Source organism: Gymnoscopelus braueri (genome assembly GCF_963280865.1).
Source record: "Gymnoscopelus braueri genome assembly, chromosome: 13".
In the NCBI taxonomy this organism is placed as follows: domain Eukaryota; kingdom Metazoa; phylum Chordata; class Actinopteri; order Myctophiformes; family Myctophidae; genus Gymnoscopelus; species Gymnoscopelus braueri.
In genome coordinates this window covers 29,310,564-29,325,044 of record NC_137615.1, presented here as the reverse complement: position 1 = coordinate 29,325,044, position 14,481 = coordinate 29,310,564, and the positions used below count along the sequence as shown (strand labels likewise).

The 14,481-nt window shown below is 41.8% G+C and overlaps 1 protein-coding gene across 1 annotated transcript; it reads left to right on the top strand.

Moving 5' to 3' along the window:
* Positions 1-1,076: 1,076 nt before the first annotated feature.
* LOC308098601 (UDP-glucose 4-epimerase-like) lies at positions 1,077-2,126 on the top strand (the record flags this gene model as incomplete). The annotated part of the gene is made up of 1 exon (XM_080447011.1): positions 1,077-2,126. The coding sequence occupies one exon, from the start codon at positions 1,077-1,079 to the stop codon at positions 2,124-2,126; it is 1,050 nt and encodes a 349-aa protein (XP_080303137.1).
* Between the last annotated feature and the right edge of the window lie 12,355 nt (positions 2,127-14,481).

Sequence of the window (14,481 nt, the reverse complement as noted above, 5' to 3'; positions counted from 1 at the left end):
GTGAGCCAACAGAAGTTAACAAAGTCCAGAGGAGATGTCAACACATCTTTCACATTTTCATAAGGATGACAAGTACATTTATTTTGTACAGTTTGGGGCCTTGAACATGTCCATAAATGGAGCCATCGCAAAAATGCCTCCTGGCAACCATGGTCATTTTATTTTCTGTCATAACCAAATTGTGTATTTTGCATCATGATGGTCAAGGATTATACTTGATAGAACATCATAAACCATTATGGTGAATATAATTACCTATACTGTAGTTAATGGCGAATTCAGTGATGTTGAGTAGGCATCACAGTATCTGAGAACCAGGGTCATTCCTATCTTCCCAGGAATTAATCTAAATTGTCCGTCTCTTTGTGTGCCTGTTCAAAAAAGACTTTGGCACATGCCCAAGAAATGGAGAGGTTATGACATAAACATGTTCTTGATATTTAATATTTCACTCTTCTTATTAAAAATAAAATGCAATATGTGGGAACAAAATAATTTCACCCATTCTTTTATACCTTGTGTAACCTTTGATGTGACAATAGTAAACTGAAGTTGAAGTGGGTGTGATTTTCCAGAGGACATGACAGGGAAATCAAAAACCCAGCAAAGGTAAAACAGAAACATTTTTGATGCTGCAAATTGTTAGAGGGACACAAAGAACTGACACACGCCCATATCTAGGCATGCCCCCTTTTATGCCCATTATGGAGCTGACTGATTTGTTTGCTGATGCCATGACGACATATTGAGGTTAGACAACACACTCCATATTTGGGCATAGCTGCATTGGGAACTCCTTAAATGGTTATGACTGAGTCATGGCGTATTATTTTCCTAATGATTTAACACTTCAAACCCTATACACTTCCTTGTACGTCAAATAGCAAATATTGCTAGGACAAAAGATCAAACATTGATGTGATTGATAGACTGACATCTTTGAGTTTTTATTCTGATATTCACATTCTCTGAACTTACACCTGTACTTTAGATATTCACATTCTCTGAACTTACACCTGTACTTTAGACGAGGGGTTTGAGAAAGGCTAAAAACCAGGGAAATTACTCACATGAGAATGGTTGAGAAGGTCCTGGTCACCGGTGGAGGTGGCTACATCGGCAGTCATTGTGTTATGGAGCTCATTGAAGAAGGCTATTGTCCAGTTGTCATGGATAACTTCAGCAATGCCATACGAGGGGATGGGGATGTACCTGAAAGCATTCGCAGGATAGAGAAGTTCCTGGACACCAGCATTGAGTTCCATGAACTAGACATGTTGGACCGACCAGGATTAGAAAGGCTCTTTAAGAAGCATTCGTTCAGCGCTGTGATGCACTTTGCTGGTCTGAAGGCTGTCGGGGAGTCGGTGGAGAAGCCACTGCACTATTATCATGTTAACGTCACCGGCACCATCAACCTGCTGCAGGCCATGCAGGCTCATGGCGTGCACAATCTTGTCTTCAGCAGCTCGGCCACAGTGTACGGAGACCCACAGCGCCTCCCCATCGACGAGCAGCATCCGGTGGGCGGCTGCACCAACCCTTACGGCAAGACCAAGTACTTCATCGAGGAGATGGTTGTTGACCAGTGCAAGGCTGAAAAGGACTGGAATGCAGTGCTGCTACGCTATTTCAACCCCATTGGAGCTCATGCCTCGGGCCAAATAGGAGAAGATCCACGGATGCCCAACAACCTCCTGCCATACGTAGCCCAGGTTGCCATCGGAAGAAAAAAGCACCTCAAGGTATTTGGGAATGACTACAAAACAATCGACGGAACAGGTGTGAGAGATTATATACATGTTTTAGATCTGGCAAAAGGACACATGGCTGCTCTCAAGAAGCTGAAGGACAACTGTGGCTGCAAAGTGTACAACTTGGGAACAGGGACAGGTTATTCTGTGCTGCAGGTGGTCAAAGCTATGGAGAAGGCCTCAGGGAAGGAGATCAACTACCAGATCGCCTCTCGGAGAGATGGGGATATCGCAGCCTGCTATGCAGACCCTCACCTGGCTGAGAAGGAACTGGGATGGAAGGCCGACTTGGGCCTGGAGAGAATGTGTGAGGACCTGTGGCGATGGCAATCCCAAAACCCCAATGGATTTAACAACGGCATCATTTCTTGATGAAACGTCACCAGACCAGAACAAAAAATACAGTTCCTCCTTTCTTTTGTTTTCTTTTCCATTTTCATGTGGAACCTCAAGACAAACTGAATGCTTTACACTATTTTAATCTTGATCTTGATTCTAGACTGATTATTAGCTACCTTAACGTACTGTTTAGATTTCAATGTTTCTGTCTTGTTTCTACAGCGGTTTAACTCCTGTTTTTGAGCAAATCGTGCACTTTTTGTAAGAAGCGTGACATTTTCAGCATAATTAGTAAATAATATAACATACATTTTCAGAAGGGGAGGGAAGTCAGATTTGACCTCTGAGGACCGTGAGAGGTCAAATCCAAAATGGCCGCTAGTCCAACTTAAGTTTGGAACAAAACACAGTAGAAAAATGTTTAAAGTATCATTTCCAACTAAATAGGGGATGCCTTTTCATTTGGTGATACTTTTGAGATCACCAGATTTCAAGGAAATGCATTTAGGTCAAGGTCAAGGTAAAAATGTGCCCAAAAAAATGTGCAATGATTTCCTCAGAATCAACAAATGGCAGTGTAACAAACATGGGTGTCTTATATAGGCGACACATCTGAAGGGGTTTAGACAATTAATTAATTAATTAATTAACATTCCTCTATCAGAGGGCAAGGAACTTTATGCAACCAATGGAAGTGGAGTCGTCTGTCCTCCTGATTCTCCTGCTGATTCAAACTTGGCCTGCCTTGCCCCATGTTCACAAGAGGAGGCTGACACTTGTCTGCTTCTGCATGTGGCAGATACTGTGCTAAAGGGGTGTAAGAAGGTGACCATACGTACTGTTCATACTGATGTGGTAGTACTGTCTTTGGCTTCATTCCGATGAGCTGTGGGTTGCCTTTGGTGTTTGATCAAGCTTTCGGTACATAGCTGTTGTAGCATGAAATGGTTGCCACAATGACTCTAGCACAGTGTCTGACTCTCCCAGTCTTTCACGCTTTCACCGGGTGTGACACTGTATCTGCATTCGCTGGCAGAGGAAAGGAGACTGCCTGGGAAACTGAGGCTTTCAGTGAACTCCTACACATGCCAAGTTAGGTCAGTGAAGGATCAATGTTCCTGCTAGAGCGATTTGTGGCGCTCATGTATGACCGAACCAGTGAGTGCACGGAAGTGAATGATGCCAGGAAACAGCTCTTCACACAGAAGTCAAGAACACTAGAGAGCATTCCTCCAACCCAGGCAGCACTCAAGCAACACATCAAGCGCACTTGCTACCAGGCAAACTGTTGGAACCAGGCATTGGTACTGGAACCAGAGATGCCAGAGCCATCTGAATGGGGCTGGACAAAAGAAACAACTCGGTGGCAACCATTTTGGACCACTCTCTCTGAAGCATCCAAATCGTGCCATGAATTAATCCGCTGTCGCTGCACCAAAGGGTGTACTGGACGATGCAAGTGTGCCAAAGCTGCACTCAAATGTACTGCACTGTGCCTCTGTTCTGTTGTTTTTTTGTCTTGTTTTTCTCTTTCTGTACACAAGATGTGACAATAAAGAAGCCTTGAACCTTGGATTGTCATTTACTATTAATGTATTAATATAGACTACCACCATGGGTTTATTCTGTTTATTTGTTTTGTATTATTCACATTGTCACAAAATGGAAGAACAGTTTCACTATATTGCAGTATAACCCAGTGTCCAAGCTACAATATACTTATTACTATGTAATCTGACCTTGACCTTGATTTAATGTATGTCCTTGGGTTCTGGCAATCTCCAAAGTATCATCAAATGAATGGGCAACCCCAACTTAGTTGGAAAGAACGCCTTAAATGTTTTTTTTAAGTATTTAGACATTCAGACCCTGTAAACGGGCGGCCATCTTGGATTTGACCCCTCAGGTCAAATTTGACTTCCCCCCCTTCTGAAAATTAATGTTATATTATTTACTAATTATGCTTAAAGTTTCAGCCTTCTTACAAAAAGTGCACGATCGTATTGCTATTCCGCTCTACTATTCAGTGTCGGTGTAAACATTTGATCTGTTACGTAAATGTGTTAGGAACTCAGAAGGGAACAAAATACATATTTTCTAATGTAATAAATGCAGTCTTTTTTGTCACAAAATAGCTGATCTTCAAGCTCATAACATGAGAGCTTTTCTTAATTTGGACTGGAGCACATGGCAATCAAGTCATTTTATTCACAAGTTACAACGAACATTGGTGCTTCTTCATCAAGAGTAAAAGAAAATTATGGAGACATTCATTCTCTTACCCTAATTACTGTAGGAGCTACACAGCACAGGTTGAAGGAATGGGGCCACTGGACTCACACTGCATGTAGGCACTAGGCAGGGATATCAAACAATAATAGGAGGGACATGATAGACGGGTCTTTATTAATCCCTGTGGGGAAATTCGGGCGTCATAGCAGCACTTGAGTAGGCATGAATCAGGACAGGTGTGAGTAGAGAGAAACATTAAAGATTCAAATCAAAATAAGAAAAACCATAGCCATCAGCACTTGGACTGACCAGGAGAGCATAGTGTATAAACAATTACTAAATATAGGCAAAATCTATCACCAGAATATTATCATATACATCAACAAGTTGGCATCCTCCTTATACAGTATGGACTTTTAATTTACTCTTAATTTGTTACATTATGGCCAAAATACTTTTGGCATTAAAAGGCTTCTTAATTCTATCCTCATTCTGAGTGTGCTTTAAGTCAGCTAAGGGCTTCTAGGTCTTTTATCTACATGTACAGACTATCGACAGTAGATGTGACGCAAATATATGTACAGTGTCAGCCAGCCTACACAGTAAGTAAACGCATCATTGTATTATGTACAGTCTGTCAATAAACAGTGAAAAAAATTAGCAGTATAATCTATTGACAGTGAAACATTCAACTGTCATCATACTTTAGTGAACATTTAGTAGTCAGGAAAGTGCTAGGGAATGCAGGGGTCATTAATCCAAGAACAGTATTACCTCTATCGAGGGTAGAAATAGTCATCATCAGAATCCTCCTCATCATGAACACCACGACGAAGGCGACTATAATAAAGTTCATCTTCATCGTTTTCATCATCTTCAACTGTCGGTGGATGATCATTCCTCAGCCTGAGAGTCACGCAGTTGACATCGTAGCAAGCAGTGGGCATCTGCCCCACGGTTTCCCACGTGTTCGTCTCTTCACAGTACTGCTCGATTTTATCAGTATACCTATATGAAGAGAGACCAATAGCCATGAGAGAAATGTCTGGTGTGGACAAGAAGGCACCTTTTCCCAGGCATTCATGGAGCAGCATGTCTTACCGGTTTATGTCGTCCCGCCCTCCTAGTACGTAGATCTTTCCATCCACCACAGACATGCTATGAGAGGCACGTGGCACTTCCATGGGGGCACACATGGTCCACTGGTTTGTCTTAAGGTTGTAGCACTCCATCGTGTTCGCTAAGCAGTATCCGTAGCGTACGTTAAGAGTAGAATGCTCACCACCTATAAATAAACAGAGAATTAAAAGGATAGTGACCGTTCATAAAGGAGGATTAAACTCTCATTTGTTTTCCATTCAGGTTAAAAACTACAGGGTAAAAACATCGCAGGCTGCACAAGGTTATGGCCACACTTCTGCATCAGAAGCGTTGGCATTGGCTCATTGAAAGAAAACTACAAGCAAAATGGCCGCCAAGTGGGGTCAACCACGGTGCTTCTTCCCTATTGGTTGACACAAATGACTAACCTTCTAGTACACTGTGATGTACTTTAAGCAACACAGCTGCAGCTAATCAAATTAGTAATGGTTGTGTTACAGTAAATTTCATGAAGAATAATTCATGTGAAGAATAATATTCTATGATTGTTCAAAGGTGAGTGAAAACACTCAAAAATCGCTGGCACTGGTGGCTATAGACAAAGCCCGGGTTTCCCAAACGAATTTGAGCTCGTGCGCAACCTAGAAGCTGCGTAAGAGCCTCCACGCACCTGCGCAGTAGCAACCCCGCCACGCACTATCTTCGTTAGTAGCAGCTGTGTGTGCTCTACGTGCCATCTAAACTGGCTTCAGGAGGCACCATCGTCGTAGGTGCTCAAGCGCACGGCATTACGTGTGTGCTAAAACTACATTCGCGAGACAGCATAGACATAAAGACCTCCTGGACGAAGTCTACGTAAAGCCTATGTAAACTACGTAGTGCTGTCCTACGCTACACAGCAGTTTAAACTCCCTTTGCGAATATATACAGTGAAATGGATCATAAAAATACCAGAGCCAACTGTCAGATGTCCTGAAGCAGTCCACTCCAAATACAACTTTTGAATAATATATTTATGAATGAAATTACAGTGGTGAGTTGACATCTGCAAGGTAAATAAAACACTAAAGTGTCCCCATTATGCAAGTAAATTAAATATACTTAAAATACCAAAAGTAAAGGTATGCAGAATGTCCCATTTCCCAAATTTAATATGTATTAAAATCTTTTGAAAATAGCAGATCTACAAGCTTGTTAGGCGTTGTGAGCTTGTAGATCAGCTTTCAAAAGATTTTTTAACCATTCATAAACATGGCGAGCGCAACAGCTGTCACTTTGTGAGAGGAACTGGGGACTTTCATCATCATAACGTTTAACTATAAAACGTAGAAATTAAGGAAACATGCTCAGCATCATTTATATACCTTTAGTTAACTTGGCTTATGCTTAATATTTTTATCAGATGATCGGATCATCCGTGAGAGTACAATTTGTAAACTTCGGGTTCATGCATAGAGGACGAAGCAGCGCAGCCTGTTATAAGAGGAAACTGCTGCGCTGGTTCTCTGTGTAGCCCCCACACTCAAATTAGCGAAACGGCGTGCAAAAGACCTGGCTATCGAGCTCAGGCTTATTAGCATGACTGGTAACGTGTCGTGCTGGCGAGTGGGAGCTTCGGGTTCAATCCCAGCTCACTGCTTCACTATATATGCATGAATCCGGTGTTTATAAATTCTAGCAAATTCCGATCATCTCATAAAAGGTGACAGAGCCAACTGTCAGATGTCCTGAAGCAGTCCACTCTAAATACAACGTTTAGATTCATGAATTACATTGAGGTGGTGAGGTGATGTCTGCAAGGTAAATATGAAAGTGTATCCCTTATGCAAGTACATAAATATACTTAAACTACCAAAAGTACTCATTGTGCAGAATGTCCCATTTCTCTAGTCTACTATGTATACAAATATTTTGAAAATAGCAGATCTAAAAGCTTGCAATCTGCTATTTTAAAAATATATTTATACATATTAAACTTGGGAAATGGGACATTCTGCGTCCTTTTTAAAAAATATATATTTAGGGGCTTTTTTGCCTTTATTTGGACAGGACAATAGACTGACAGTAAATGGGGAGAGAGACACAGTAAAGGTGGTCGGTACTAGGAGTCGAACCCGCGACAGCTATCATGCTGGATTCCTAAATTGTGTGATATACGTCTAGACCGCTAGGCTAGTGGACGACCCATACTGAACGCTGTTACTTTTGGTAGTTTTATTTTTTTTCATATACATTTATATCTTGCAGACGTCAGCTGTCACTTTGTGAGGGGAACTGGGGTCTTACGTCCTTTAGTTAACTTGGCTTGCTTAATATTTTTATCAGATGATCAGATCAGAGATCATTCGTGAGAGTACAGTACAATTTGTAAACTTCGAGTTCATGCATAGAGGACGAAGCAGCGCAGCCGCTCACCCTACCCAAAAAAAAAAGATCTGCAAGCTGTCGTTACGCACCGGCCCGGCCGCAATTTATTTATATATATATATATATATATATATATATATATATATATATATATATATATATATATATATATATATATATATATATATATATATATATATATATATATATATATATATATATATATATATATACACATATAAATTAAATGTGTGTGTGTGTGATTAAATGTGTGTGTGTGTGTGTGTGTGTGATCTTTTCATAGATCTATTTCGCTACGATGGGTGTTACTAGCGCCCCAGGGCGCTCGTAACAAACTGCTTCGTAGGACAGCACTGCAGGGCTACGCCTCTCCCAGGAGTGGGAGGAGAGTAGGATACGCCATTCTGTCTCCCGAATGTAGTTTTAGCAGACACGTAACGCCGTGGACGTGGGAACCTATAGCACGTAGGGCACAACCAGCTGCTACTAATGAGGGTAGAGCGGAGGTTTCGCCGGGTCCCAGGCTCTTACGCAAGCTGCGTAGGCTACGCATGACCTGAAATCTACGTGCCTGCTATGATACTGCGCAGCCTGTGTGGACGCACGTAAGACCCGTCGTACAACCTGCGCAGGATCTCAACGCAGCATCTCTGCGAATCTCTTTGGGAAACGCGGCCAATGTTTTTTCTGGCACTGAATGAGTTAATATACAAAAAGCAATAGTCCCAGACTAAATGGAACTTCCCTTTTACATTGTTCTTCCTGGCAATCAGATATTCGTAAGATGCTGTCTCAGTCATAAGTTGAGTCCAATCTGTGTACACAAGCTCTTCCCATTTCTCTTGCTGCACTCAATTCTCTTGCTGCACTTGCTGCACTCTGCACCCTGAGGTTCGCAACCTGGGTGTTATCTTGGACTCTACCCTCTCCTATCAATCCCACATCAAATCTGTCACCAAATCCGCCTTCTTTCACTTCAAAAACATTTCCAGACTCCTGCCCCACCCTTCCGGTTAAGTTCCGCATCACCTACAAACTACTCCTCCTCACCTATAAAGCTCTCCATGCCTTAGCCCCAGGGTACCTCTCGGACCTCCTCGATGATTACACCCCAGCGCAGAACCTGAGGTCTTCTGACTTGGGGCTCCTCACCACCCCTCACAGTAACAAGCGGACCCTTGGCGATAGAGCTTTCAGTGTGGCAGCCCCTGACCTCTGGAACTCTCTCCCCATGGAGATTCGCCAGACGCCAACACTGGACTCTTTCAAGTCCACACTGAAGAGACACTTATTTACTCAGGCTTTTGGCAATTAATTTGTTTATTTTGTGTACTGTAAAGCGTCCTTGGGTTTCAGAAAGGCGCTATATAAATTCAAGTTATTATTATTATTATTATTATTGCTGCAGTGATGAGACCTGCAGTTATTAGTGCATGTTGTCCTTTGCTGACTCCTTGTGGCCATCTCCCAGCCCAGGAGACAAAACCGTGGTGATTCCGGTAAGCTTTGTCCCAACCAGTCTCCCAGTTTCCTCAGTACTTCTTTTCAAAAAAGGTAATACCACAGGACATTCCCAAAAGGCATGTAAACATTTTCCATTTTCTCCCTAACACTTCCAACACCTTTTGTCTTCTACTAAACCCATCCTAAAAAGTGTCACAGGAGTATAGTAGTATCTATGTACAGTATGTATGGTTTTGTAATGGGTAAATTTGCTTCTAATATCCCTCGTGGCCCACCCAACATTGGAAATGATATTGAGTCATTTCTCCTTACTTATTTCACATTCTAGATCTCTTAGCCAGATTAATTCACCCATTATTGATTTTATTAGCTGCCTTTCTTACTAGCCTCATATTTTTTATCTGCTGTAGTTTTTTTACCTCAACTAGGAAAAAACAACAATTATAAAATCAGCCTAGAGTTTCATGCTCCTTTAAGAAAGGTATGATACCTGTTAGGTAAATCTTTCCATTGACAGCACAGGCAGCTGGGTCATCACGAGGAATCTGCATAGGAGCGAGTTCTGTCCATACAGATGTTTCATGGTTGTACTTGGCCATCGGGGAAAGTTCTGGCTTCCTTGTAATTGACCTATAGGAGCCTAGGGCCCAGGAGGACACACACACACAAAACATTAATAGTCAACATGAGAAGGATGATGAATACGTAACAATACCAAAGTCGTTTAACATCTTCAATTAACCATTATTCTTTACATGCATTACATAAAAACACAACCAAACGAAACCCAGCAGTCTGAAGGTGCATGGGTGCATAAATCTGTTCCATACCAATAAAATAGAGATGTCCATCTAGTGCGATCACAGCAGGGCAATTGGAATTGCGGGAATGACCTGCCACACCGACAGACTTAGTGAGCTGCCAGGTGTTAGTCTTAGGGTCGTAGCGCTCAATTGAGTCATCGTTTGGACCCCCACCTACTGCAAACACATAGCCATCCAACGTTGCCATGCCTATTGTCCATTTGGAGTTGTGCAGGGACAAAACAAATCATCATTAGAACGGATAAGTATGGCCAATTACACCAAAGCACTATCTCCTTGGGTAACCAAAGTAATAACACTCAGCAGTTCTTCCACAGGGCAACATATATTCTAATTGTTGTAAATTCAACTAAAGTGAGAAAATAAATTAATAACAGTACCTATATTAGGTAAAAATGTGCGATTCTTACCATCAAAAAAAATAAATATATATAGGCTATATATATATATATATATATATATATATATATATATATATATATATATATATATATATATGAGAGAGATTTTTTTGCTGGTGAAAGTTAGTTCTTATTCTATGGTGTGAATGATGCTTAACATAATCACAGTAAACATTATCATGTCTTCAGTCATATTCATGCAGCACACTGGCATGATGTAATGTATTTATTTGGGAGCAGCTGTGTAAGATTCCAATAGTATAAACATTTGAAATGGCTTTCATATACTTCTAGATCAAAATGTGCTCAGTTTTGGCTATTTTCTGGGTGTTAATTTGAATTAATACATTTTCGACTATTCGAAGAAACGTTTTCATAAATGTCATGTATCGCTGGGAACATCCCTAGTTATTAGTTGTTAAAAGTCCAGATGACAACAATATGACTGCAGACATCACCTCACCACCTCAATGTAATTCATGAATCTAAACGTTGTATTTAGAGTGGACTGCTTCAGGACATCTGACAGTTGGCTCTGTCACCTTTTATGAGATGATCGGAATTTGCTAGAATTTATAAACACCGGATTCATGCATATATAGTGAAGCAGTGAGCTGGGATTGAACCCGAAGCTCCCACTCGCCAGCACGACACCCCAATGACGAAGCTCCACACCATGGGGAACCGGGCCTTCTGCTCAGCCGCTCCTCGGCTGTGGAATGCCCTCCCTCCGTGACCATCTGAGAGCACCACAGTTTAAAAGTAGACTAAAAAGGCATTTGCCTATATGGACTTGGATCAGATGCCTTGTGCGTTTTTAAACTTTAACTTTTTCTTAGCTGTGTATAGTCGTGGAGGGGGTTGTTGTTGTTGTTGTTTTTTGTAATCTTATTTTTACTCTTCTTGACTTTTATGCAATGTAGCACTTTGAGATTTGTGTCACATATAAAGTGAGTTACAAATAAAATGTATAATTTTTTTTTAATCGAGAATCGTTTTGAATCAAATAAATCTATTCTTAATCGAATCGTGAAATTGATTTACAGCCATACTATACATTATAAATATGCAATCTCCTAACCAATAAATATGTTTTTAATCAACATTTTTGTGCGATGTGCATTTATAGCCTACTATTGTACAGTCAATACAGTATGTACAATTAGCAACTTCCTCCAATTGGGATGCCATTATTCTGCAGTTCAAACTGATCCATTATGTTACCTCTACTACAGCCTCCTTTTCAGACCCTTGCTCATTTTAAGTCATTAAATTACAGTCATTTAGCAGACGCTTTTATCCAAAGCGACTTACAATAAGCATTCAACATAGGTAGGGAACGAAAACTACTAATCACCAGAAGTCTTAAAGGAGAATTCCGGACATTTTAAGTGTTATCTTTGATGTCTCGTTACTCACCTACCGACGTAAACAGTGGCGTTGTTTTTTTCCTGAGATTCCCCTGTCGTAATTTTTTCAACCCCCTCCGTTGTCATAATGGGAGCGCGTGTCTTAGGGAAATTCGTCTATTGTAACCGATGCAAAGTAATTTTTTTCTCTACTACTACTCAGGGACGTGCAGAAGGATTTGGAGAGGCAGGGGCTGGAATTTCTCAAGGGCACCTATTGGACTTTACGAACAATTACCATACTTTTAGGCCCAAAAACCCGAAACAGTATCATAACGTGCTTAATGTCCTCAAAGTCACGCACTCAACAAGCTTTGAACTGAGCAGATTGGACCTTCTGTTCCAGAGATAATGGCCAAAACAACTTGAAAACGGCCACTTTCGCCGGTTTTCGATCGCGATTTTCGATTGAGTTTTGGTCATTTGTCGCCCGTTTTTCTTTAATAACACAGGCTAGGAAGGTCGTACGGCGACAAACTAGATACCTGAGGAAAGTTCACTTTGAGCTGCATCCAACACATCCACTGACATTTCCGTCAGCTTTACCGATAGGCCGCAAGGGGCAGTTGAAATATATTTTTGGGTAAAAAAAAAAAAAATCTGTCTGGAGAGGGCACTTTTTTACCGACGGGTAAAAGGGCAGGGGCTGAAGCCCCCTTTCATGTCAATAGACCGCCGAAGTCTGACGTAATTTACACATCCTTTGTTTGTCTACCTGGTTCGCAGTTTTCCACCCCCGTTCTGAATCCCATAGACGTATTTAATATCGCGTCAAATAAGAACTGTGTTCCAAAAATAAACAAATGACCCCGGCGTGTTGACTCTTATGGATATGAAGCATCAACTGACGGTGAGAAAACGATAATGTTACTTCCGCCGAATTAGTTACATTTTCGCCAGAAACAGACTGTATCAAATATAAGTGACTGACTATCATAAACGATACAGAACCCCCTCCCTGACAATAACGCCGACACGCGGTGTTTATTTTTGGACCACAATTCTTATATGAGACGATTCTAAGATGACCCAATGTTATTCTCCATAGAGAAATTACTTCCGCAAACCTGGGGATGAACGAGTCACGTCAGGACTTCGGTGCTCTATGTGTGCACGTGCATGCTACTACTCATTGTAGAGTCTCATGATAGTCAAACATGCGCTGAAACTTCCTGAGAGGCTACCGCTAACGCCGACCGATTTAATACTGGTTGCTTGTTTCTTTCCAGACCTGGCAACTTGGTGTTGCCAATTATAGAAACAAGCAACCAGTGTTAAATCGGTCGGCGATAGCGGTAGCCTCTCAGGAAGTTTCAGCGCATGTTTGACTATCATGAGACTCTACAATGAGTTGTAGTAGAGAAAAAAATAACTTTGCATCGGTTACAATAGACGAATTTCCCTAAGACACGCGCTCCCATTATGACAACGGAGGGGGTTGAAAAAATGACGACAGGGGAATCTCAGGAAAAAAACAACGCCACTTTTTACGTCGGTAGGTGAGTAACGAGACATCAAAGATAACACTTAAAATGTCCGGAATTCTCCTTTAAGTGCATTTTCTGCAAAAACAAGCAACCAAGAGTATACCTAGCGCTAAGGTAAAAGTGCAACATATCAGCTACCTATTTTCTACAGATGAGACAAAATAGCAAAATCAAATGAGCAAGAGCTAAACAAGATCCAATAAAACAATACAACAACAAAAAAAGCGTTCGTACAACTAGTTAACAACAAGTAGGCCAGGCAAAGAGGAAGGGTAGTGTTTCCTGAAGAGGTGGGTTTTCAGCCTGCGGCGAAAGATGGGCAGTGACTCTGCTGTCCTGACATCAGTGGGAAGTTCATTCCACCACTGTGGGGCCATAACAGAAAAAAGTCGTGACCGTGTGGATCGGCCAGAAGGACCCTTGAGTGACGAGGCAATCAGTCGCCCCGAGGTGGCAGACCGAAGTGGTCGGGCAGGGGTGTAGGCATCGACCATAGCCCGGAGGTAAGAAGGAGCTGTTCCTTTCACTGCCCTATAGACTAGCACCAGGGTTTTAAACTGGATGCGAGCCGCTACGGGGAGCCAGTGTAGAGAACGGAGAAGGATAGTTGTGTGGGAGAACTTGGGGCGGTTGAACACCAGACAAGCCGCAGCTTTCTGAACAAGCTCCAGAGGTCTGATGGCAGATGCCGAAGCACCAGCAAGGAGGGAGTTGCAGTAGTCCAGGCGGGAGAAGACAAGAGCCTGGATGAGCACCTGGGCTGCCTTCTCCGTGAGGAAGGGGCGAATCCTCCTGATGTTGTAGAGGAGGAATCTGCAGGACCGTGTCACTGATGCGATGTTTGCCGAGAACGACAGTTGATCGTCCAGGGTCACACCCAGATTCTTCGCAGTCCGAGTTGACGTCACCTCCGTCACACTTGACGTCACAGTTGAAGTCATTTCCATAATATACGTACAAAAGCAACCAACATTGTCTCTGTATTCTGTAAATATCTGAAGTTGTCCCTCATCTCTTGCCCTACCCTTTTAAAACAAATGTTGTGAGCTTATAGATTTACAATTGCATTACAAAAAAAAGTC